Below are 21577 nucleotides of genomic sequence, written 5' to 3'. Positions count from 1 at the left end.
TGTGTTATTGATAAGTTACAATCTACTGTTATTAGTTTTGGTATGGTCATGTTTTTTATTATTACTAGTTTTAGTATGATCATGTTTATCTCATTCAGACATGTGATTGTGTAAACGTTCATTAGAGATAGAATATATGTGTAAATACTTAAGTTTAAGAACTAATAGGCACATGTTGTATAACAGTGGCATTTCTATTCTACTAAATTGTTTTGTTGGATAGCAGTTAAGTATTGTGTAACAGTGACATTTACTTGTTAGAATGTTACTTGTTTGTGTAAAAATAGCTACTGATTTCATTCTATGATATTCCTTTTTAAGTTGCAGTTTTGTTTGTTTTAGCTGGTTCATTACCTACGGAATCATTTAAACAATCATCGACAGGTAATTTATCACAGGCTAACCACTATGAACCCTCCTCATTTAATTCTTCCTTGCTCAAAACCACTGAGTATGGGAGTTTGAGTCAGGAGACCAAACCAGTTATTAGCCAGAAGCACGGTGCTGCTCCCACAGAATGTGGGCCTCCTCCTTACTCTCTTCATGTCCATTCTACTTCCCAAAATCACTTGGAGCAGCAACAGCCTCGGGTTTCTGAAGAACACCATTACCAGAACTCCATTGTGTATCAACAACAGCTTTCTCCAGCAAGGTTAGTGTGAACTCAGATTTTTAGTGTTTGGAGTGAAGAGATTCCAGTCCAATCAGAATTGTTTTTAAATTTTTTTGTGATATATTTTATTAAAAGACAGTTGCAGTAATTACCTCAATGCATGTAATTACTGTTAACACAAATCCCACATGAAACACCACTGTCAACTCATATTTTAATCTATTTTATGAATTTTAGAAATCAAACTGTTCTCAAGTAATGATTTTTAAAAGGTTGATATGCTAGAGAAATATGAATAGCAAGTAATTAGATGAAATAATTTCAATGGAATGTTTGCTTCATAATGGCCAAAACTTTGAGAAACAAGTACTAAAGCAAACAATTGTGTGGCTGTAAATGTTACGATAGAAGAACTTTTATTTTTAAAATTGTTAAATACTATTTATTAGCTGCATACTTGAACTTAGTACAGTTACCAAAAGTGATTTGTTGACTAAATATTAACAAAATTACTTCATACTTTGTATCTGTAAAAAGATTTGTGTGTACAATGATATGTCCATGTATCATGTTAGATGACTTACAAAGTGAGAGCAGAGTTACTGAAATTGTTTTTTGATAGGCCACCTCCTCAACTCCCAAGCAGCCGACACCCACAACGAACACATCCATCTCAAGTTCGTCATGGGTCCCACTCTTCCCTTCATCATTCAGAGCAAAGACAACAAGTCCTACAGTTTCCTCTGGATCATAGTCGGCCACTGTCAACTCTAGTGTCATCCAGGGAGCAAGATCAGTATACTAATTCCATGAACTTTCAACAGGTGCTGCCACCTACATCATCTCTTGGACAACAGTACAGAATTGACCACCTACATGAATTTAAGGACTCAAGGTTGTCAGTTTGTTTTCATAATATGGTTTGAACTAATTTAATCTTTTTTAGTGAGCATGTATTTTGTATTTCAATACTTTTCAGTTAGGAAGCAGTTAATTGGTGTGTTTTTATTTGTTTAGCATTTTTTTTGTTGTGATACAGTTAAACTTTAAAGTGCTTATTATTTTACACAGTTTTGCCTTATGCCTTGATATATAACATTTCAAGCTAATTTGTTTTGTATTTAGTGTTATTTGGAATGCATTTACAAACAGGTAAGCAAAATTAGTTTAATATTCTTTTGTAGGAGGAATGGACCATATGATGAGTTCTATTCACAGGGTGAACCCTGTCAAGGTATGCATGAAGGAAAAGATGTTCCTGGAAATTACAAGGGCATTCTTCCTAGGCAATCTTATCCAGTGGAAGTTAGACGTCAAGATCTTCTTCAAGACCAGGCAAAGATGGAAGAAATCCAGGAAGAGGTACGACGCCAAGAAGAATGGAGAATGCAGGGACCTAGTAATACGTCTATTTACATGATGAGATTGAGACCACAACATTTTGTAAGTCAACCAGTTAACCAGTATGAAAGTTTTCATTCTCAAGGGCAGCCTCCCCAACCAACTCCGTACACTCAGAACCAAGTTTTTCCTCCAAACAGAGCACAGAAGCCTACTATGTATGGAAGAGAAACAATAATTGATAATTCTTGGCCTCAATCTTCATTTCAACCACACTACCAGTATGGAGGTACAGAAACAATGAGTTCTAAGTATCAGATACAAGCCAATAGGGCAAGTGAGCTAGAATCTCAACAACCAGGAATTCACCATAGACAACCAGAGTTATACAAGTAAGTAAAATATCAGAAAAAGACATGAAAGTATGAAAATTACAAGGGTAAAAAATACTTATGAAAATTTAAGAGATGAAATAAGTTAACCAGTTTTGTGAAATGCATGTTTATAATTATTAGGACATGTCTCTGTAAATAAATTATCTTAAAATCTTGATTGTATAGGAATATAAATATTTACCTGGACAGTTGTTTAATAAATGTACAAACTAATTTGTCTGGTTGGTCAGCCTGGTCAACAAGACCCATTCTGAAGAAACATTCAGTCAGCATCCACGTATATGGGATAAAGAACATAACAGGATTACATGGGATCAAGAAGCTAAGGAAAGTGTAAGATGACTTTATTTTATATTTGTAGAATTTTAATGGAGTTTGAGTTTTTACGGTTAATTTTATTTTGGTCTTTGATAGGTTTAATCAGTATTGTGTGTTTTCAGGGTTCCTGTTAGTTTTTTTCCAGATTGGTTTTGTAGCTTTAGAAAATTACAATTAAAGCTGGAACAATACTGGAGAACACAGGAGAGGTGAAAAGGACATGAAAAACATTGCTGAAATTGAAATTACTTCTGTTTGCTTGCAATGACAGACCACCCTGGGTTTTGTCACCAGATCTTCACCCCAATGGGTCTTTTTCCTCAGTCTTTATCCAGTCATTTTTTCTGTTTTGACAGCTAAATCTCTGATTGGTTGGATAATACAACTTTGGGGTAACGCTAGTGTCAGTCTTACTGTCTTGGTGGAATGTACTTCTGATTATTGTTCTGTTAGGTTTTGCAAAATCTATCAAATCTTTATGTTGATACCAGCTGTTTATTTATGTACCAGTATATTGGCATTGTTACATCAGCAGTTGGAAACCTACCTTTTAAAAAAAAAACTGATGTCTCCAAAAGTGTTTATTCTTCTGCACTCCAGCAATAATATCCCTAAAATGACCATCAACAGTAACATTTCCTGATAAGAAATGCTTTATTTGCCTCATTTGGTTTTGTAGTAAATTCTTTAAGCTTTTACTCGTGATTCCATTATTGGCTGGACTGTTGGTTAAAAATTGACATTTGTGAAAAACATTAACCAGTAAGTATATTGTAATGACAAGTGATGGTTTCACTGAGCCTTCTCATTGCTGTGTTAAGTTTTTTAATGAAAATCTTAATGTTTCTAATGAAACTGCCCATGTTGAACTGTAAACTGCTATTATGATTTATTTGGAATCATTCAACACTGTGTTGCTTTATGTAATTCAAAAGGGATGTGTAGATTTTGATTGGTGAATGTTAGATAAGTAGTTAAAACTGAAACATTATTTCTTTCAGGATACAATAGAGAGCTTGGGGGAACATATGCATGGGATGCAAAATGACTCGGAACTTGCTAAACAACAGAGGATGAACTGGGAAAAGAATCATTCATTAAAACAACCAGAGAAGTTTCATCAGCAACAGCAGTTACAACAACAGACTGGGATTAGACCACCCCATTGGGACCAGTGGACAATGTTTCATCATGAACAGTATCAGTATTCACTTGCGGTACAGTGAAAATTTTTCGTTACAGTTTCACTGTCAATTGATAACATCTTTATTTATGAAATGAAATTCTAATATTTTATCACTCAGAACTTTTCAAATAATGTGTTCAAATATTTAGTAATAATAACTAAAAGAAAACAAAAGTCACCTAAAATGAGTTGATAGTTTCATAACTAGAACTGCATCATTGTGTAACTGATAGTGTGGATGTACATTTCTGAAAAGCTTTTAAATTAAAACTAATTATTTTTGGTACTGAGCTACAAAAACTCAAAACACAACTGTGTTTATTTCTGCCTAGTATTGTTTAAGCCTTTCCTTATTTTAGGGAATTACTTGGTAAGCCCACTATTTCTATGCCCAAGAATTGTGTGGGCATATTTTGATAAACGATTTTCATATTGCATCCTATGGCATGTGGTATGTAGGGCATTTTTTCAAGTACATTCACAATAAATCAATAATATATAAGTTTTTGATATTATTCAAGTTTCGAACTTCCCTTGTTTCCTGGAAATGAAAAAAACAATGGTGTACAGGTTCATATATTTTATACAAAGACAAATATAGTTAAGACTGCATACTGGTGAAAAATAACAAAATTATCTAATAAGTTGAACAGCTTCCAAATTTTTTTTATATATATTTTCTATTAAAAATTGTACAGTTTGACAAAGAGTGCCAACCTGAAGTGTCATCTTTCTTTTAATAAAAAATATTAAGAAACTTGATGATTGTTCAATCTGTTATTTAATTTTGATATATTTTATACACAAAGATATCCATGTTTGTTTTATTTAATATTACCTTTACTTAGAAGATTCATGCCAAAAATGGGATGGTCTGAGCTTGTGCAACAGTTATCTAAAGTTATGCCATGCACTTGACTTGTAATGTTTAATTATGCAAAATTTTATGTAAATACTGTAATGTGGTTAGCCAATACTTTATGTATTTACTAATATCTACAGATAATTTGTCTTTGTTTAGTCAAAACATTTAATAACTAAAATTATTTTGTATATTATAGTTTTTATATCTGATGGACTTGGGTATTTTTAAGTTTACACAAAAATGCATTATGTTTATATTGATACTGAAATCTGTTTAATAAATAATATAAAACATGTTATAATTGAATGTTCACGTTAATCATTTAAATGTCTTAAAATCAAACTTGTGTGACATCTGTTTAATTATAAGAAAAAGAATAACAGTTCATTACATTTCTAATTTTTTCACTTTCTAATATGTTTTTTTCCCCTAGGATCAGGAAAAAAGATTACACAACTTGCAGTTAGAGGAGATGAACAGGATACAAGAAGAGGTTAAGACACCAGCAGAAAAACTCTTACAAGAAGCTTGTCAAAAACAGGCATGCACCATGTTTGAATAGTCATTTATAATTTTTATCTCTACTAACTGAAAAGTCTCAGAAGATGTAACAATGACCAGTGTCCATTTATATGTAGACCCCTCCTTTCTGCATGATACGTAGCTTTGTGTGAAATAGATTTTAATCAAATTTTGGGTTAAAGATTAAGGTAATATTTCACACACTATGCCATTTGAGACCATGTACATAACCTACATGGTAAAAAAAAAACTCACCAAAAATGAGTTGATAGTTTCATAACTAGAACTGCATCATTGCGTGATTGGTTATGTGGATGTACATTTTTGAAAAGCTTTCAAATTAAAACTAATTATTTTTGGTACTGCAGTTTGTTTAATTAACAATATAAATATTGGGACCAGTGGACAATGTTTCATCATGATCAGTTATCACTATTCAATTTCTGTACAGTGAAAATTTTTGTTACCGTTTCACTGTCAATTGATAACATCTTTATTTATCAAATGAAATTCTAATATTTTATCACCCAGAACTTCTCAAATAATGATGTGTTTAAATATTTAATAAAAGAAAAAGTCACCAACCATATAAAATTTATACTGTATATAATGTTCATGATATGTTGGAGAAGGGGAGCTGAAAAAATAACTCCTGCTTATATAAAAACAACAACTGGAAATACTGTTGCCAGTCATTCAGATGAGTTATCAATCTAGCTGTTCATTAGTGTAAGAGGAAGTTGGAAGACATTAAAATGTATAGTCACATAATGTATATTCTAATGTATATAGCATATCTTTGTTTGTGCCTATTAGGACGTTAGTTAAACATGCTCCCAAAAAGGTATATTTCTAAGAACCTACTATTATAGAGGATCATTTGGAATTGGGTCAGCCATTCAACAAATACTTGTTTTTTTGTTTTTTTTCTCTTGGGAATGTATTAATAATTGTTCTATATTTTGACTGTGGGTTACTGATACTCTTGTAACAAAAACTTTTGTGTTGTGTTGCTCATGGAAAATGGTTTATAGATTTCTGGAATTGAAATACAGAAGTGCTGCAGACTAAAAGTAAATATTAAACAACAATATTTACAAGATTTTGGACCATAAGAGGGCCAGTAATTAACATTTTACTTTGGATGAGGAGGTTTATGATTCAAGCCATGATATGTACTGTCAACACACACTGTACATGTTATAACTATGATGTTCAATATTTGTGTTCTGGTTAGAGCATCCAACTGAGTGGTGGGTGGGAATGACTGATTTCCTTTTGTTTGTGCTTGACCTTTGACCTGGCTATCATAAGTGGTGCCATTCAGATTCAGAATACCAAACTCTTAATTTCATAGAATTATATTTAGTAAACACAGACACTAAGAAAGCATGAATACAGAATTTCATACTTAAGTATCCATGTATCTTATAATGATTTCAATAGTTGACTGAACTTTAGTTTATTGGTGTGTGGTTTGAGTAGATGTTTGTTAATGTAACTGATATATCAATATTTGGGAAAGATTTTTTATTTGAAGATATGACAAACTTTTTGTAATATTTTTAACATTGGTTTAATGAAATGGTTTATGCTGTACTACACCACTGAAACAACTTTTTTAGAATTAAGGAGTCCATTGTAAGTGGTTAAAGATACAAGAAACTTTTATATTTTTAATGTGTATGTAGTTTGTTATGTAAAATTTATTAATTTTTTCACCTAGCATGAACAGAATAACAGAATGAACCACCAGCCATTGGATGTTCCAAGTCAATGTGGCATTTCTTTCACTGTATCAGTCACAGGAGACCAAAACCCTTCTTGGAGAACATTAGAACAAGAAGGGGCTGTTTTGGAAGAAAATAATAAGCTGTCTTCTAGTTGTTCTTTGGGGCAGGTACCATCAGAGAGGCAGTCATCTTGTGAAGATATTAACCAGTTTTCTAATAGAAATACCCAACAACAAGTCACTGAAGCAAAAACTTGCATTATTCCACATGCTCCCAAAAAGGTATCTTTCCAAGAACCTACTGTTATAGAGGACCATTTGGAATCCAGCGACAGTGAATTCAACACAGATCAAGCTCCGTCTCCTTCGAATTCATACACATTGGATGATATTGATGAAGAACTTAAGCAGTCACAATCCCAGCAACCTCGATACGAATGTGGAGTCACTCCTGGTGTAATTGGGGCTCAGGAGGTCTACCGAGATCCCAGACAGAGAATCCAGGCTCAAAGAAGCCGTCGGCAACAAGCGCAGCCTGTGAAACCCGAGAAACTCAGTTTTCGGCAAAAGATGAAAATCTTTGCTGTGAGTGAAGGACAGATGGAGGCACCCAAAGAAAGATTTCAGAGCTCCAAAGCAGAGAGAGAAATAGAAGAAAACATACATAGCAAAGAATCAACATGTTAAATTCGTTTTTTTATACAAGTTTGTGAAAGTAACGTATGTGAAGATGGTAATACAATTGAAAGACTTTATCAGTTGACATTTTGTTGTGTTGCTCATTGTTGTATGTCATGTATTTTAATAGAATTCTTTGTGTATTTTAAAAGTGATCAGTCCTTTGTATATGTTTATCATAATATTTGTTCTGTGTATTTGAAATATTTTTCTTTCAGATCTATTACTTATTGATGAAAAAATTATTTCATGTTAAGATTGTCGTAACTTTGACTTCACACCAACTCGTAAATTACAAAACGATTTTTTAAAAATATTTTGTGAATATAAGTGATAATTATAATATTAGATTGTTTATTGCAAAGATCAGATATATTTTTTTATTCATATTCTATAGCACCTTCTTTGCATAATTTTGTATGATCGTTTAAGGTTTATATTTTATTGGAAAGTATTTTTACCGTGTAATGAATATTTTAACACAAAGTGGAAGTGATATCTTAGACAATCTTGTACTAGATAAATAACTGTGTATTAGCCACAGATTTTACCTTTTTACGACTGTATTTTGTACAACAAGAGTGTCCATGGTGTATTAAGTGCAGGTGTGCTTTTATATGAAAATAATTGATGAGTAATGTTTAGTTTATGAAATACAACGATATACATGGTCATATAAACACTAGACATCACCGTTATTTTGTTTGAAGCCTATCCTTATAATTGTTTAGTGTGCCACAATATAATCACTTCTACTGTCCTTACAGTTTGATATGTGTCACAACAAGATCACTGCTGCTGTTCTCAGTTTGATACAGTGTCACAAAGTGATAAGTGCTGCGAGTTTAATGATATCCCTGATAAATTATTAAAACACGATGAAAGTAGAAAAATATAACCATATACTAAATAAAACCGTGGACTGGAATTGGAAACACTATGGTGGTGCAGTGGTTAATATTTTCAGGTTTGGCTGTTTTACAAGTTTAGTGAAGTGTGTTAACTTTCAGTACTTCAGCCATCTTTCTGATTACGAATTGTTACATTTCAAGTTTTGTAATACAGTCTAACTGGTCGTCACTGTAAGAGGAAGTTGGAAAACATTAAAATGTACAGTCGCGTAACGTATATCCTAATGTATATATCATCTTTGTTTGTGCCTATTAGGATGTTAGATAAACATGTTCCCAAAAAGGTATGTTTCCAAGGACCTACTATTATAGAGGATCATTTGGAATCAAGTGACAGTGAATTCAACACGGATCAAGCTCCGTCTCCTTCTATAGGGGTAAAATGTTTTGAATTACTTGAGTAATAAAGTAAATTTTGTAACAGAATAAAATGTAGAGAAATATAGTAGAATGTACCAATAGTGATGACTAGCAAATTATTTACTTATTTCCTTGAATTATAAATTATTTAAACTTCTTACAAGCCAAAGATGTGTGCTGTATATATAATAGATATATATAATAAATTGTTAAGCCTGATGATGGCGCTGTTCATGTATCAATATTAAATGCTTTTTTGTCATTGATCTTTGAATAAACTTTAAGCCAGGTTTAGTTTTTAAAAAAGTTTTAATCTAATATCACTATCCTTAATAACAGCTGTATATTTAAAACTGATTAAGAAAACTTGTAATTTTTTATAACTTTTTTGAAAGTGCTAGTCGTTCAGATGAGCTATTTGTATTCGACATAAATAAATGTTTACACATGTTTAATATTTTTGCTGTATTTATAATTTCTGTCCATTATGGAGTTTTGAGTCAGATAATTGAATATTTATCACCTTTTAATACGACATTTTTATTGTAGCTACAAACAACAATTATAGAAGTGAAAAATTTTGAGGTATCTGAAAATCATAACATTCTTTCGGCCTAAATTAGCAATTGATCCATCCCGTCCGCTTAAAAATGTTTTTTAATTATTTATTTCACCAACTTACTTCTGTGTCCATGAATTTAGTGGTGTAGGATACATAGTAACAAAAATTGCATAAACAAATGTAAAAGCAAAATAAATAAAAATTGTAGTAAATTCTATTGCTTATTACTGCGTGATCGATATGTGTTTTATACAAGTTATTTGCGTGACCGAGTGTTTAGATCGACCGAATTTTGAATCTGAGGATTGATTTTCATATGTTCCAGCAAAAATTTACTCTGCACTTTTGGATCCATGGGTACACTATCTATCTTTAATACCATACAGTTTACAATGTCTGAATAATCTTTTCTTCATTTGAATAATAATAATAATAATGTAGCGACGTCATAGGGAAAAACTTTTCTGTGGATGAAAATAATGTAGGCTTAGTGAAATAACTTTGTATTCGATTTTTTTGTTTTTTCGACAAGGCCTAATAAGTAACTGCTTAGAAGAAAACGTATTTAACCAAAAATAAAAATTTTATAGTTTGTATGTCCAATAAAATGTTTTGTGTATTTTAAGTGAAACAACTGTAAATTATGTAAATTTAGGTTGATTTTTAGCACGGTTCAAGCAAAATCAGTTTCTAAGTTTCCTGATTTTTTTTTTCTGGATGTGATATGTCCTGTACGTGAAAGCCCTATTAGTTTTGAATAAAAGAACGCCCATCTTAATACGAATGTACTTTTGTCGATTTTAAAGTGAATTAAGTGTTATTCTGCAAGATTGATAAGAGAAACTCTTGGATAAATGATAAAGAATAAATCGACAAATCTAAATGATGGTTTTTTTTTTGCGTTTCAAGCAGACGACTTTCAGCCCGCAATACAGAGTGTGTTTCATTGAGAGTTAACTCAGTGCTGTAAACTCGGTGAAACTTCATCTTTGTTTTGAAAAGGAAAACATCACAAGTAGTTTATAAAATATGTTTTGGAAGAATGTAGGAAGACCTAAAATCGTTTTTCATTTGTAAAGTCATGACGCTCTTGCTATTTATATGTTGATTAAAACTGACGATTTATTTTTTAAAAAAGATACGTAAACAGTTTTATCCAATAATTACTTATGCCTGAATATACCTGCCCTTTTTTTTTTCACTGTGTTCTCAAGATTCGTGAGGTATCTGAACTCTCAAACTGTTATGTATGTATGTATAAAAGTATGTGTGTGTAAGATAGTTTGTGTTCATATTTTCACATGATCTGTACGATTCAAAATGAAAAGCTCATATGCATATATTATATTTGAAAAACAAAATGTCGGTGAACATTGATATAACGTTACAAATTCGTATTTACTGGGCACTTTTTCTCTGATTTGATTTGAATTAGATGTTTTTGACACTTGATTGACAGCTTTATATCGTTACTTAACCTTCGTTCTTGTGAGATAATGATTATGTCAATATCTAAACTTTGATTACATTTCTGCTTGCTTGCTTGTTAAGCGCAAAGTTTTGCAATTGCTGTGTGTATTGTGTTTTCCACGCATATCGAAACCCGGTTTGCAATGTCATGACATTTCAGACTGTGGCACTGGGTACATTTTGGTATTATTATTATTATTATTATTATTATTTACATTTTAATATGATGAAATATCACGAGATGGCAGCACTATTGACACTGTCATCAATTTACAAAATATTTTTATTTTACTGATTGTATGTGTCGTCTCCGCTGATTGATGCCTATAGTGTGTGTTAAATACCTTGGAAGTATATCACTTATGACTGCGGTGCAAAGTAGTGTAGTAAGTGCCAGATGGCGCTACTTTATATTTAGTTGTGCATTTTTCATGACGATTTTGGATGTTTCTATATATGTTGGTTACTGTTATACAAGTATATATAAATATAAGTGCGATAACCCAAAGCCATTTATTTCACCATGCCACTGTGCCTGCAAAAGCTCTTTAATTTTGTATCGACGAAAATGTCGAAAAACTGCTATGTGAACAAACAAAATACATTAGGTATGAACATTTGTTTTTTGGATAATAAGAAAATTTGAAAAAAAATGATGATGTAATGAATTTATACAGAAATGTGTAATTAAATTAAATGTGTGCGAAGAAATACTGCTTATATCTTAGATATAAAAATGCTAAATAAAGAATTGTCGGATATTATTAAAAATAAATATGTAATCGATGTGAAATTTCGGTATCTCATTAATCATTTTATGTAAGTAAATAGTTTGCATTATAGATTATCGATAGAGTAATAAAGCAAGCATCCCCAATTTCAAATTATATGTTTATGGATCTCCGCAGAAAGTTAATCCAGCACGGGCTATTGTGGTTGTTGATATACTATTTAGATTATTAAATTACAAGGACAACAACTGTGAGGATGTGCACTAGATTAATTTCTTGAAGTGTAATTTTTATCAATTTGATACGAGTCATTTACATTAAGGGTAAGAATGAATAGCATAATATTATTTAGTTTAATGCCATTCATTACACTGCAGTGCTAAACACAAAATAATAACCTGGTTAATAAAGAATTACTTTTATTTATTTCAAAACGTACAACTTTTTACGGGAGGGAAGGTTTTTGATTTTACTACAAATAAAACGACAATAGCTTTAAATTGCTGTTAACCACAAACATATACAATGAGTTAAAGGGGTAGATTGAAAGACAGATAAAAATATGGCTAAATCCACAGTTCCGTGATAGATAGAAGAAGAAACGAAGGATAGACGAAAAGACAGAAAAATGAATTAACTGACAGAAGATAGGCGGACGAACAAATAGACATTTGCATGTATGGATGGGCAGATAGATCGATTGACTGATGAAGAAACAGATAGGCGGAAGTTTAAATTCTTATTTTTATAAGGAACACTTCACAAACAAAAGAATAAACTTAATACTTAACTTCTCATGAAGAAAGCAGGGGTATCGTAGAAGTGAATGCGGGTTTCTTAATTTAAAAATTTCGAGTACCAAACCACATCCCAGTCTTACGTCACTCAGATTCTATGATGCAAACTTCACTGTTTATAATAATGGTATTAGAAATCTGGAGTGGAATAAAGTAGTATTCCCAGTCCCAAACATATTCATACCAAGGTGGTTGTGGTTTGTTAGTTAAATCACACAAGACCATTTCTAGGTAAGAAGACAAACATGGCTTAATACCTACCCATACCGTATAATTTGTACGAGCATTTACAACGACAGTAGATCTACAACACTTAAAAAAACGCTCTTCGACAACAGTTCTACAACACCTCAAAAACGTCCTACAACAATAACATCTGCAACGCCTAAGAGACGCCCTAGAACAACAACAGATCTATTACAACACCTAAAAGACACCCTACAACAACAACAGGTTCACAATACCCAAGAGACTCTCTTCTGGTTTACGCACTAGAGAGCAACGTAGTACACAAGTTCTTTATATATAGAAAAGTACTTAACAAAGGAAGTTAGTTAAGCATAGTGATTGACTTTCAGTATGCAGCAGAACTAGCCTGAAATACATGATTCTTTTTTTGGGTGAATTCGACACCTTCTACCTTAGTGTGGATAGTCTGTCCGTATCAGGTTTACTTGTAGTCTTTATCTTCAACTAGTGTGTGGCAAATTTGTCCGTATCGCGTTTTTCTGTTTCCTGATCTTCAAGTATAGCATGGTAAGTCTGTCCGTATGGGATTTTCATGTCGCATTTATCCTCCACTACAGTATGGTAAGTCTGTTCATATCAGGTTTTCCTGTAATCGCTATTTTCCACTATAGCATGGTAAGTCTGTCCGTATCGGGTTTTCATGTAGCCTGATCTTCTGCCTTATCATGGTTAATCCGTCTGTATCAGGTTTCCCTGTAGCTTAGTCTTCTACTATTAGTATGGTTAGTCTGTCCGTATCGGGTTTTCCTGTATGTCCGGTTGTTTTTAATACAAAGATAAAGGTGAAAAATACTTCTTTCAACCAGATTACAAATCACTGGAAACACGAAAAATGACCAATCGATTTATCAAACTTCTCTATTATAATGATTGATTTTTATCGCGCACTGTGCATAAGAGCCTAAACCTATTTCTAGCCTCACCTGTATCAGGTAAAACTAAAATCAACAGCCCACTAGCCCTAGTTCCAACACAATATTGAAGTTTCACTGTTAACTACAAGCGAAGTGATTTTATTTATCATTTTCAGTGAATTATTCAGAACCGCTTGAAATCGCATGAATTCTTTGGTGTGTATAGAAATATTTAGATACAGTATTTTGGTTTTAATAACACGGATCTTCCATAATTCAAATCCGTAGATTTTGAAAACAATATTCTTTTTTTTTTTTCTAATGCGTAAGAAATTTTTACAGATTGGAAAGAAAAGAAAACTCCTACTTAGATCACATTTACAACAAATGTACCATAAATATATCATGTTTGGGTTATTTACACAATCTCTTGTTGCCATAGCGACGAATAAATGATATTGAAGAAAAATTGTGGAAGTATCTAGAAGTGACACGTCATGGGACCTGTTAACCGTTTATATAGTAGCGGTGTGTTTCTCGTGGGCTTTAGAACGATGGATAAGAGTCCACGTCACGATTGGTCTAGAGAAATCTATAGCCAGTGGTTGTTAACATTTAAAGAATAACCAAATATGACCTAATTTCAATAAAAATGATTCACTTATGTAAAAGTACGTACAGCGGTTTGTGAAAACTTTGTACTTGATGGAGAAAAATGGATATCATTTGGGATTCAGCGTACAGTAATTACTGTAAAACATGTAAAAATCTCAAGGCAATAACACCATCGCAGACAAGTGTCATCAAATGGAGTTGGTGACACTCTGTGATACTTATAATTTTAATATTATCAACTAAGTTTTTAATTAAAAGATTCCAGTTGAAGGTTAGAACACCACACTTAATGGCTACTCGAGAATCGATGACGTCTCGCACTCCTAGCGTCAGAAATTTTCACCATTATCAGGATTCTGACACGACCCTGAAATTCAATCAATCACAAGATCAATACATTTAATTAATGTTTAATTATTATTTCTATGTACTTGTCCAAGTTAGTACAGAACTCAGAATAATTTAGAACTTGGTCTTATTTGTTTGACGTGTCAACATCTGTTTCTCTGTGTTTCTTCGTTTACATATATCAGTGCATTTGCTAGGCCGGTCAACGAATGTCAGAACGGCACTCGAATATTCGTGGGCGAAAATTCGTGAATATCCGAATATTCGTGCATATACTTGTTAGATCGTTTTAGAATTATTAATTAATAATTAACTTACCTTAAATTGCAATATTTATGCCAGTAAAGAGTAGAAATAACTTGTTTTTCATCATTTACTGAAGTTTACATTCTTTTCTTGAACTTCCTGTCACAGTGCACCATGGGTAATGTATTACTGTAAACCATATTGTTGCTGCTCTGTTCAATGTGAGCCCTCTGTACAAAAGCTGACTTCTGGCACCTGTGACCTGTTTTTTCTTATTTTGATGCTGTAAAATTGTTGTCCATTATTATTTTATTTATGTAATTATATTACTATACTGTGTTGAATAAAATACTTGTCAAAATAATTATTGTTGTTTGTTTTCTTTTATTCTACACACTGGGGAAACAACATTATTAATAAACACGAACTTTATTAATGAACATAAAAAAACATCAGAAAACAATTAACACTAAACAAGTTAAAATAGACATAAAATACTGAGTTTATGCTGCAGCCACATAGACCTGTTCCACATCCTGGTCAATTATTAATGCTCTGTCCATTGTTACTTGGAAAATATTAAAAGTTAAACACTAACAATAAAAACATTTGTAAAAAAAACCTCATAAAACAACTTTCACTGAAAATACTGAGTGTATGCACATTCCTGTTCATGGTGTTTCCTCCTTTACATTTGAGGATGGGAGCCCAGGAAGTTGGGGATAAACTGGATTAGAGACCTGTGAGCTAGTACTGGCAGCACTGGCAGCACTCGAAGGGGTACAGGTAACTGTAACTGCAGGGAGAGCATCAGATGCAGGGAGAAAATCAGAAGGGACTGTCATGTTGGCTTTGACTGCTGACTTCAAGTTCTTGTTCAGGAACACCAATTGATCCACATGTTCAGGGTTAAGGGAAGCCCTTAGCTTGCTGACGGTCAAACCTGCTGTGCTGAATGTACGTTCGCTTGGTACTGATGTACCAGGTATAGACAGGTAGTTCCTAGCAACTGAAGCAATTGATGGAAACCTTGACCTGTACACAGACCACCACTGAAGAGGGTTTGGTGGCCTTAGAGGCTCTCTGACAAAATCAGCCAACTCTTCCTCAACTGAAGAAACATCACTGCCTTCTGTCAAGTCTACTGTATCACCCATTACATAACTCAAAACTTTTGACATAATGGGTTTTTTTTACAGGTGGTTCTGTTACCTCATCTGCCTCAGGTTCCTTCTTGACTTCTGCAGTGTTGCTTGATCTCCTGATTTCTTCTGCTATGTTGGCATGAAGTTCCTTTCTCTGACTTTCGGTCAAAAAATTTTAGACTTTATATCTAGGATCAAGTGCTGAAGCTTTCAGCAGGGAACTATTCAGACCTTCATTAATGATTCCTCCATCTTCTGACAAGAATTTAAATCTTTTCACCAATCCCATACTGATTGTTTTTTTCAACTGCTTAGCTAGTGCTTTGTCTTCCTCTGTGGTCTTAAGGTCCTCCATCATATCTGTCAGCAGAGGGTAAATTGAGGACCCTGTGGGAAGATCTTCCTTCCCAAGAATTTCAGTGGCTTCTGCAAAAGGATGAAGTATTGGGATTATTGTATGCATCGTGTCCCAAAAGACATCATCAATGTCAAATCTTTCTCCACTTTTTACAATGGTAGCGTCTACCAACACTGCATATATGGGCACTCTGAGCTCTACCAGTCGCTGCACCATCTCCAGCGCAGAGTTCCATCTTGTAGGGCAATCCTGTATAAGGTTCTTTGCAATGATGGGACCCTTCTTTACTTGTTCCTTCTGGGCTTCAGTAGCCATCTGAACTTGCTTTTGTTTTAGGGCACTTGTGGCCAGAACAGAATGGTTGAAGAATGTAACCAACCTTCTCCCTGCCCCAAGGGCTTTTGCAATGGGTGCAAGCTTAAGCCCATCTTGCAGAGCTAACTGAAGGCTGTGGGCAAAACAGCCAGAGTGAGAAATGCCTAACTTTTCTGCTGCCACAACCATATTTGCAGCATTATCAGTAGTTAAGTGGACAATATTGTTGGTGTTTAGAAATTCAGAACACAGATTGTGAATTTCAGAAGCAATATTTTGACCTGTGTGTCTATCAGAAAAGAGTCTGGTGCCCAGAACATTTGAGTGCATTTTCCATTGCAAGTCAATGTGTTGTTCTGTGATAGTAATGTAACCTTGCATTGCATTACTAGTCCACAAATCAGTGGTCAGTGAAACATGCTGGTCTCTCAGTTCTCCAATCATCTCTGTCTTGGCATCATTGTACAGTTTTGTAAGGTAGTTACCAACAGTATTTCTACAAGGAACTTTGTATGATGGGTTTAACTGGTTTGCAAAATATCTAAATCCTACACCCTCAACAAAACTGAGTGGTCTAAGATCTACAGCACACATAAGAGCCAGGCTCCTGTTTATTCTCTCAGTGCTGTGTACATTCATTTTGGTAGCACAGGGATTCAGCTGCAGGAGTGTTGTTTGTCCCAGTGTAGGTGCAGCAGTAACATTTTAGAGTCCTGCAAATGCAGGTGAATAATTAATTATATATTTGCTAGCTATACATAAAATAAATATAAAACATATATTTAAAAAAAAATGGGATAATATAATTTTAAACACAGAATATTCCTGCAGGTTCAGAAATGTCAAACAGCCATGTGCTCACTGCTCACCTGTTTGTTGGAAGTTAGGGAAATTCCACTATGCCTGTTACTCATATGATTTCTTAGGTTTGTTGTACCTCCACAAAATGACAGGTTTGCTTTGCAGAGCTGACACTCTGCCTTCTTTCCATCTAGTTTAAAATACTTCCAAACAGCAGACTTTCTGCCTTGATCCTCCATATTTAAAGTCTTTTGGCGCCAAAGTAGCAACTTTAAGAAGGTTTACTGTAATCTTGTACCCACAATGCAATGTTCACAAAAGTTGGATTTCCTTTTCCTCTTTAGCAGACAACTACCAAAAAAAGTTAAATAAAGTGTTATTTATTCAGATTTGACTTCATTTTTCTACAATGGTAAGTTAATATTTATTAATATTAATTAGGCGAATTTCCGAATATTATTGCATTCGAATATTCGCGGAAAAAAGATCCATATACGAAGCTTCGATTACTCTTGCCGGCTGTAGCATTTGCACCCGTTTTTGATTGAAGTAACATCCTACTAAATGAAACTGCTTTAAAGAAAGGAGCCGTGTGATGATCTAAGTCTTGTGAAATTACATCGGAAAGCTTCGTAACTATGAGAAGAGAATTACAGGAAATCTCTCCTCTCATTGTTGCATGTCTCAGATTCATACTTGACTCCAGTTGTTCTCGAAACTTTTACATAAAATACACATTAATTTGTAATGTCTCTACATTCAGTTTGAAAAATAAAAAAAATTAAAACGAGTGCTTATTGATCAACAACTGAATATTTATGGCTTCAAAACGTTGGAATTAAATACACAAAACTGCACGATGGACTATTTGTGCTGTGTCCACCACAGGTACCGAAATTCGAAATTTTATTGTTATAAGCTGAACCACCAGAAGGTGTTTATTCCGTCAATATTATACTTGTACTGTATATCTCAGAGGTTAAGTAAGCTGTTGGGCATGGCCTGGTAGTTTGGAGCACTTGACTTCCAATATGAGATTTTTGCCCCTTTTACAAATATCATAGTGGCCTGGTATTTATATGGGAAAACTGCTGTTAATTTATGACCATCTTGTATCTTACAGTGCTGCAGAAAAATGCAGATGTGCCTGTTTTAACAGTTCACTGTGCTGAAACAATAAGTTTGAACCGTGTTTTATTAGGGCCTTATCATTGGAAGTAAGCCTGTCTTAAGACATACGCAGATTAGGCTTAGCTAAACCATAATGCTTAATCAATATCATGGTTAGAATTCAAACGATTGGTGTTTTATAATATTTTCCTTTGCTGCTTGAAGCTCTGTTGTTGTAAAAGTCTTCGAAACACGTGCAGCAAAAATTAAATCCTAAATACTCACCCACCCCACTTTTTTTCCTCCATCCTATTTTTACATCTCTTTGATACAACTTATGTAGCCATTCTGATGTTAACCAGAAAACATTTCTTCCCGCTCAATATAGCGGATCTATAGCGACTGTGGATAAATTGTTCTTTGAAAAACTTGCACAGAAAGAGCTAACAAATGGTTGATGTTTTTCTTTTCTCTGTATTATATCAAATAATGCCTCTCTTCTTCTATTTTTATTTTTCTGTCATTGCATTCTATATTCAAATATATATACACTGCTGGCCAAAATCTTAAGGCCAATGAACAAAAAAAAAATATGCATTTTGCGTTGTTAAGACTCAACCCTTTTTTGAGTAGAGCTTCGAAAGATGAAAATAAAAAAATAAAAAATAAAAATAAAAAACTTTTTTAGCATTTCATAGGGAAAATGTGAACATTATGAAATTAGCCTAAATACTAGCTGGTCAAAAGTTTAAGACCATACCAAAAAGAAGCCCTAAACAGGGTAGGAAATGCCCAACAAGAGGTGTCAGTAGTGAGTTGCACTGCGAATAACTTCAAACATTCGCTTTGGCTTCTCAATATAAGCATTTGCAGAAGGCTGGCTGGAATGTTATTCCTAGTGGTGAAAATGGCTTCACGAAGATCATGCACTGTTTGGAATTGACGTTCATTTCTATAGACTTTCCTTGCCATCCACCCCCAAACATTTTCAATGGGGTTGAGTTCGGGAGAACACGCTGGATGGTCCAAACGAATCACGTTATTCGCCATGAAAAAGTCCCTTGTCCTACGGGCATTGTGGATTGCAGCGTTGTCCTGCTGAAAGATCCAGTCATTTCCACACAAACGAGAGCTTTCAGTCAACAAGGATGCTCTCTCCAACATGCTGCTTGACGTTTCTGTATAACCTAAAGCTCCATTGTTCCATGGAAGGAGAAAGCACCCCAGATCATGATGGAAGCTCCTCCACTGTGTCGTGTAGAAAATGTCTCCGGTTGGATATCTTTATCGTGCCAGTAACGTTGGAAGCCATCTGGACCATCCAGGTTAAATGTTTTCTCATCAGAGAACAAAACCTTTGTCTACTTTTCTACGTCTCATGTTTGGTGCTTATCAGCAAAGTTTAACCGAGCTGTTTCGTGGTGAGGCAGGAGGAGTAGTCTTTGAAGACGTTCACGGATTTTAAAGCCTTTCTCTCGTAGATGCCGTCTTATTGTTCTTGAGATGCATTATACGTCCGTTAGGGCCTTAATCTGGTTCGTCGATCGGCTGGTGTCTTGCCGAACAATCCGTCGAATCCTCCTGCTCAACGCCGGCGAAACTTTCTTGGGCCAACCACTTGAAATTATCGTTCCGAATCCCTCAGCGTCTTTCAAGAAATTTACAATAGCAGTTTTACTACGCCAAATCTCACCAGCGATGGGACATTGACAGAGACCTTGCTTTTGCAGCTCGACAATTCTCCCATGTTGAAACTTTGTCAACTTTTTAGCCTTTTCCATGTTTTTACCCAATGTAACACAGGAGATGTCAGTGGGAGATGTTGACAACGCTAATGCTTGAACACAAATGACTAAATTTCGTTACGTGTTTACCGATTAACGCTTCGTCTCAGTATGGTCTTAAACTTTTGACCAGCTAGTATTTAGGTTAATTTCATAGTGTTCACATTTTCCCTATTAAATGCTAAAACCTTTTTTATTTTTATTTTTCCTTTTCTTATTTTCATCTTTCGAAGCTCTACTCAAATAAGTGGTTGAGCCTAACAACGCAAAATGCATATTTTTTCTTTATGTTTATTGATCTTAAGATTTTGGCCAGCAGTGTATATATGATATTCTTTTAAGAAGTACCAAATTGATCATCCAATCAAGCATGTAGCTTATCTCATACGACCTGTTCAATTAACTGTTTGATAAAGATCGCGTGCACAGCCACGTACGCAATTTGGAAAACTAATTCATAAAACACTTTTATTTGTTTGTTTCGAATTTCGCACAAACCTACACGAGGGCTATCTGCACTAAACGTCCTTAATTTAGCTGTGACAATTCTTTTATCAATTAATAGTGGGATTCACTGTCACATTACAACGCCCTAACAGCTAAAAGTGTGAGCGTGTTCGATGACGTGGTCTCGAATCTGTGATTCTGAGATTGCGAACTAAGCACCATAACCACCACATTATTCCAGACCATCCTTGGCGCTAGTCACAGACTGTTAAAGGTAATAAAAAATTGAACATTGAGTTAGTTACAGACAGGGAAAGGTGATAAAGGCATGAATTTGAAGCTAGTTAGACTGTGAAAGGTAATAAATATATGAACTTGGAGCTAGTTACTGACAGGGAAATGTGATAAAGGCATGAATTTGAAGCTTGTTAGACTGTGAAAGGTAATAAATATATGAACTTGGAGCTAGTTACTGACAGGTAAAAGTGTTAAAGATTTAAACTTGGAGCTAGTTATAAAAGTAACATTCGCAACAATTTGCGATGACGAGAATCACAATGGAAGTAAAAACGTATCTCAAGGTGGCTGGTATGGGTTTTAACACTTTTATTATAATAAAGTAGAGGTAAACGTTTCGACCTTTTTAGGTCATCTTCAGGTTAAAAAAGATGTTATTGATATTTTGTCTTCATAAAAGTTTTAATACCCATACCAGCCGCCTTGAGATACGTTTTAACTTGCGAAAATTATTTCTTAATACTGTGACACTTCCTAACTTTTGTTTTTTCAAACTAAAATAATATATGTACGCACTCATATGAGTG

General features: G+C 34.0%; 2 protein-coding genes across 2 annotated transcripts in view; one reads left to right on the top strand and one right to left on the bottom strand.

The window, feature by feature from the left end:
- LOC143257215 (afadin-like) overlaps positions 1-9701 on the top strand; it is a 46290-nt gene extending 36589 nt beyond the window's left edge. Inside the window, exons 23-29 of the mRNA XM_076515607.1 lie at positions 343-652; positions 1236-1508; positions 1798-2346; positions 2580-2682; positions 3669-3884; positions 5152-5259; positions 6967-9701. Of these exons, the coding sequence (XP_076371722.1) occupies positions 343-652; positions 1236-1508; positions 1798-2346; positions 2580-2682; positions 3669-3884; positions 5152-5259; positions 6967-7659 (2252 nt within the window). The 3' untranslated portion in view covers positions 7660-9701. The remainder of the gene's footprint in view (positions 1-342; positions 653-1235; positions 1509-1797; positions 2347-2579; positions 2683-3668; positions 3885-5151; positions 5260-6966) is intronic.
- A 5048-nt stretch (positions 9702-14749) lies between these two features.
- Positions 14750-17791, bottom strand: LOC143257216 (uncharacterized). Its single transcript, XM_076515608.1, has 2 exons — positions 17481-17791; positions 14750-15076 (listed from the first exon to the last, which is right to left on the bottom strand). Exons 1-2 carry the CDS (start codon positions 17649-17651, stop codon positions 14921-14923), a joined length of 327 nt encoding a protein of 108 aa, XP_076371723.1. The 5' UTR covers positions 17652-17791; the 3' UTR covers positions 14750-14920.
- Between the last annotated feature and the right edge of the window lie 3786 nt (positions 17792-21577).

This window comes from Tachypleus tridentatus, chromosome 7, assembly GCF_004210375.1.
Source record: "Tachypleus tridentatus isolate NWPU-2018 chromosome 7, ASM421037v1, whole genome shotgun sequence".
Classification (NCBI taxonomy): domain Eukaryota; kingdom Metazoa; phylum Arthropoda; class Merostomata; order Xiphosura; family Limulidae; genus Tachypleus; species Tachypleus tridentatus.
The sequence above is the reverse complement of the archived record's forward strand: the minus strand, read 5'-3'. Positions and strand labels throughout refer to the sequence as shown.

Bases quoted from the DNA above. Each gene is read 5' to 3' on its own strand.
- LOC143257216 (XM_076515608.1), bottom strand. From the start codon at position 17,651: ATGGAGGATCAAGGCAGAAAGTCTGCTGTTTGGAAGTATTTTAAACTA. The intron at 15,077-17,480 runs GTGAGCAGTGAG...ACAATTTTACAG, and splicing joins CCCTAACTTCCAACAAACAG to CATCAAAATAAGAAAAAACA.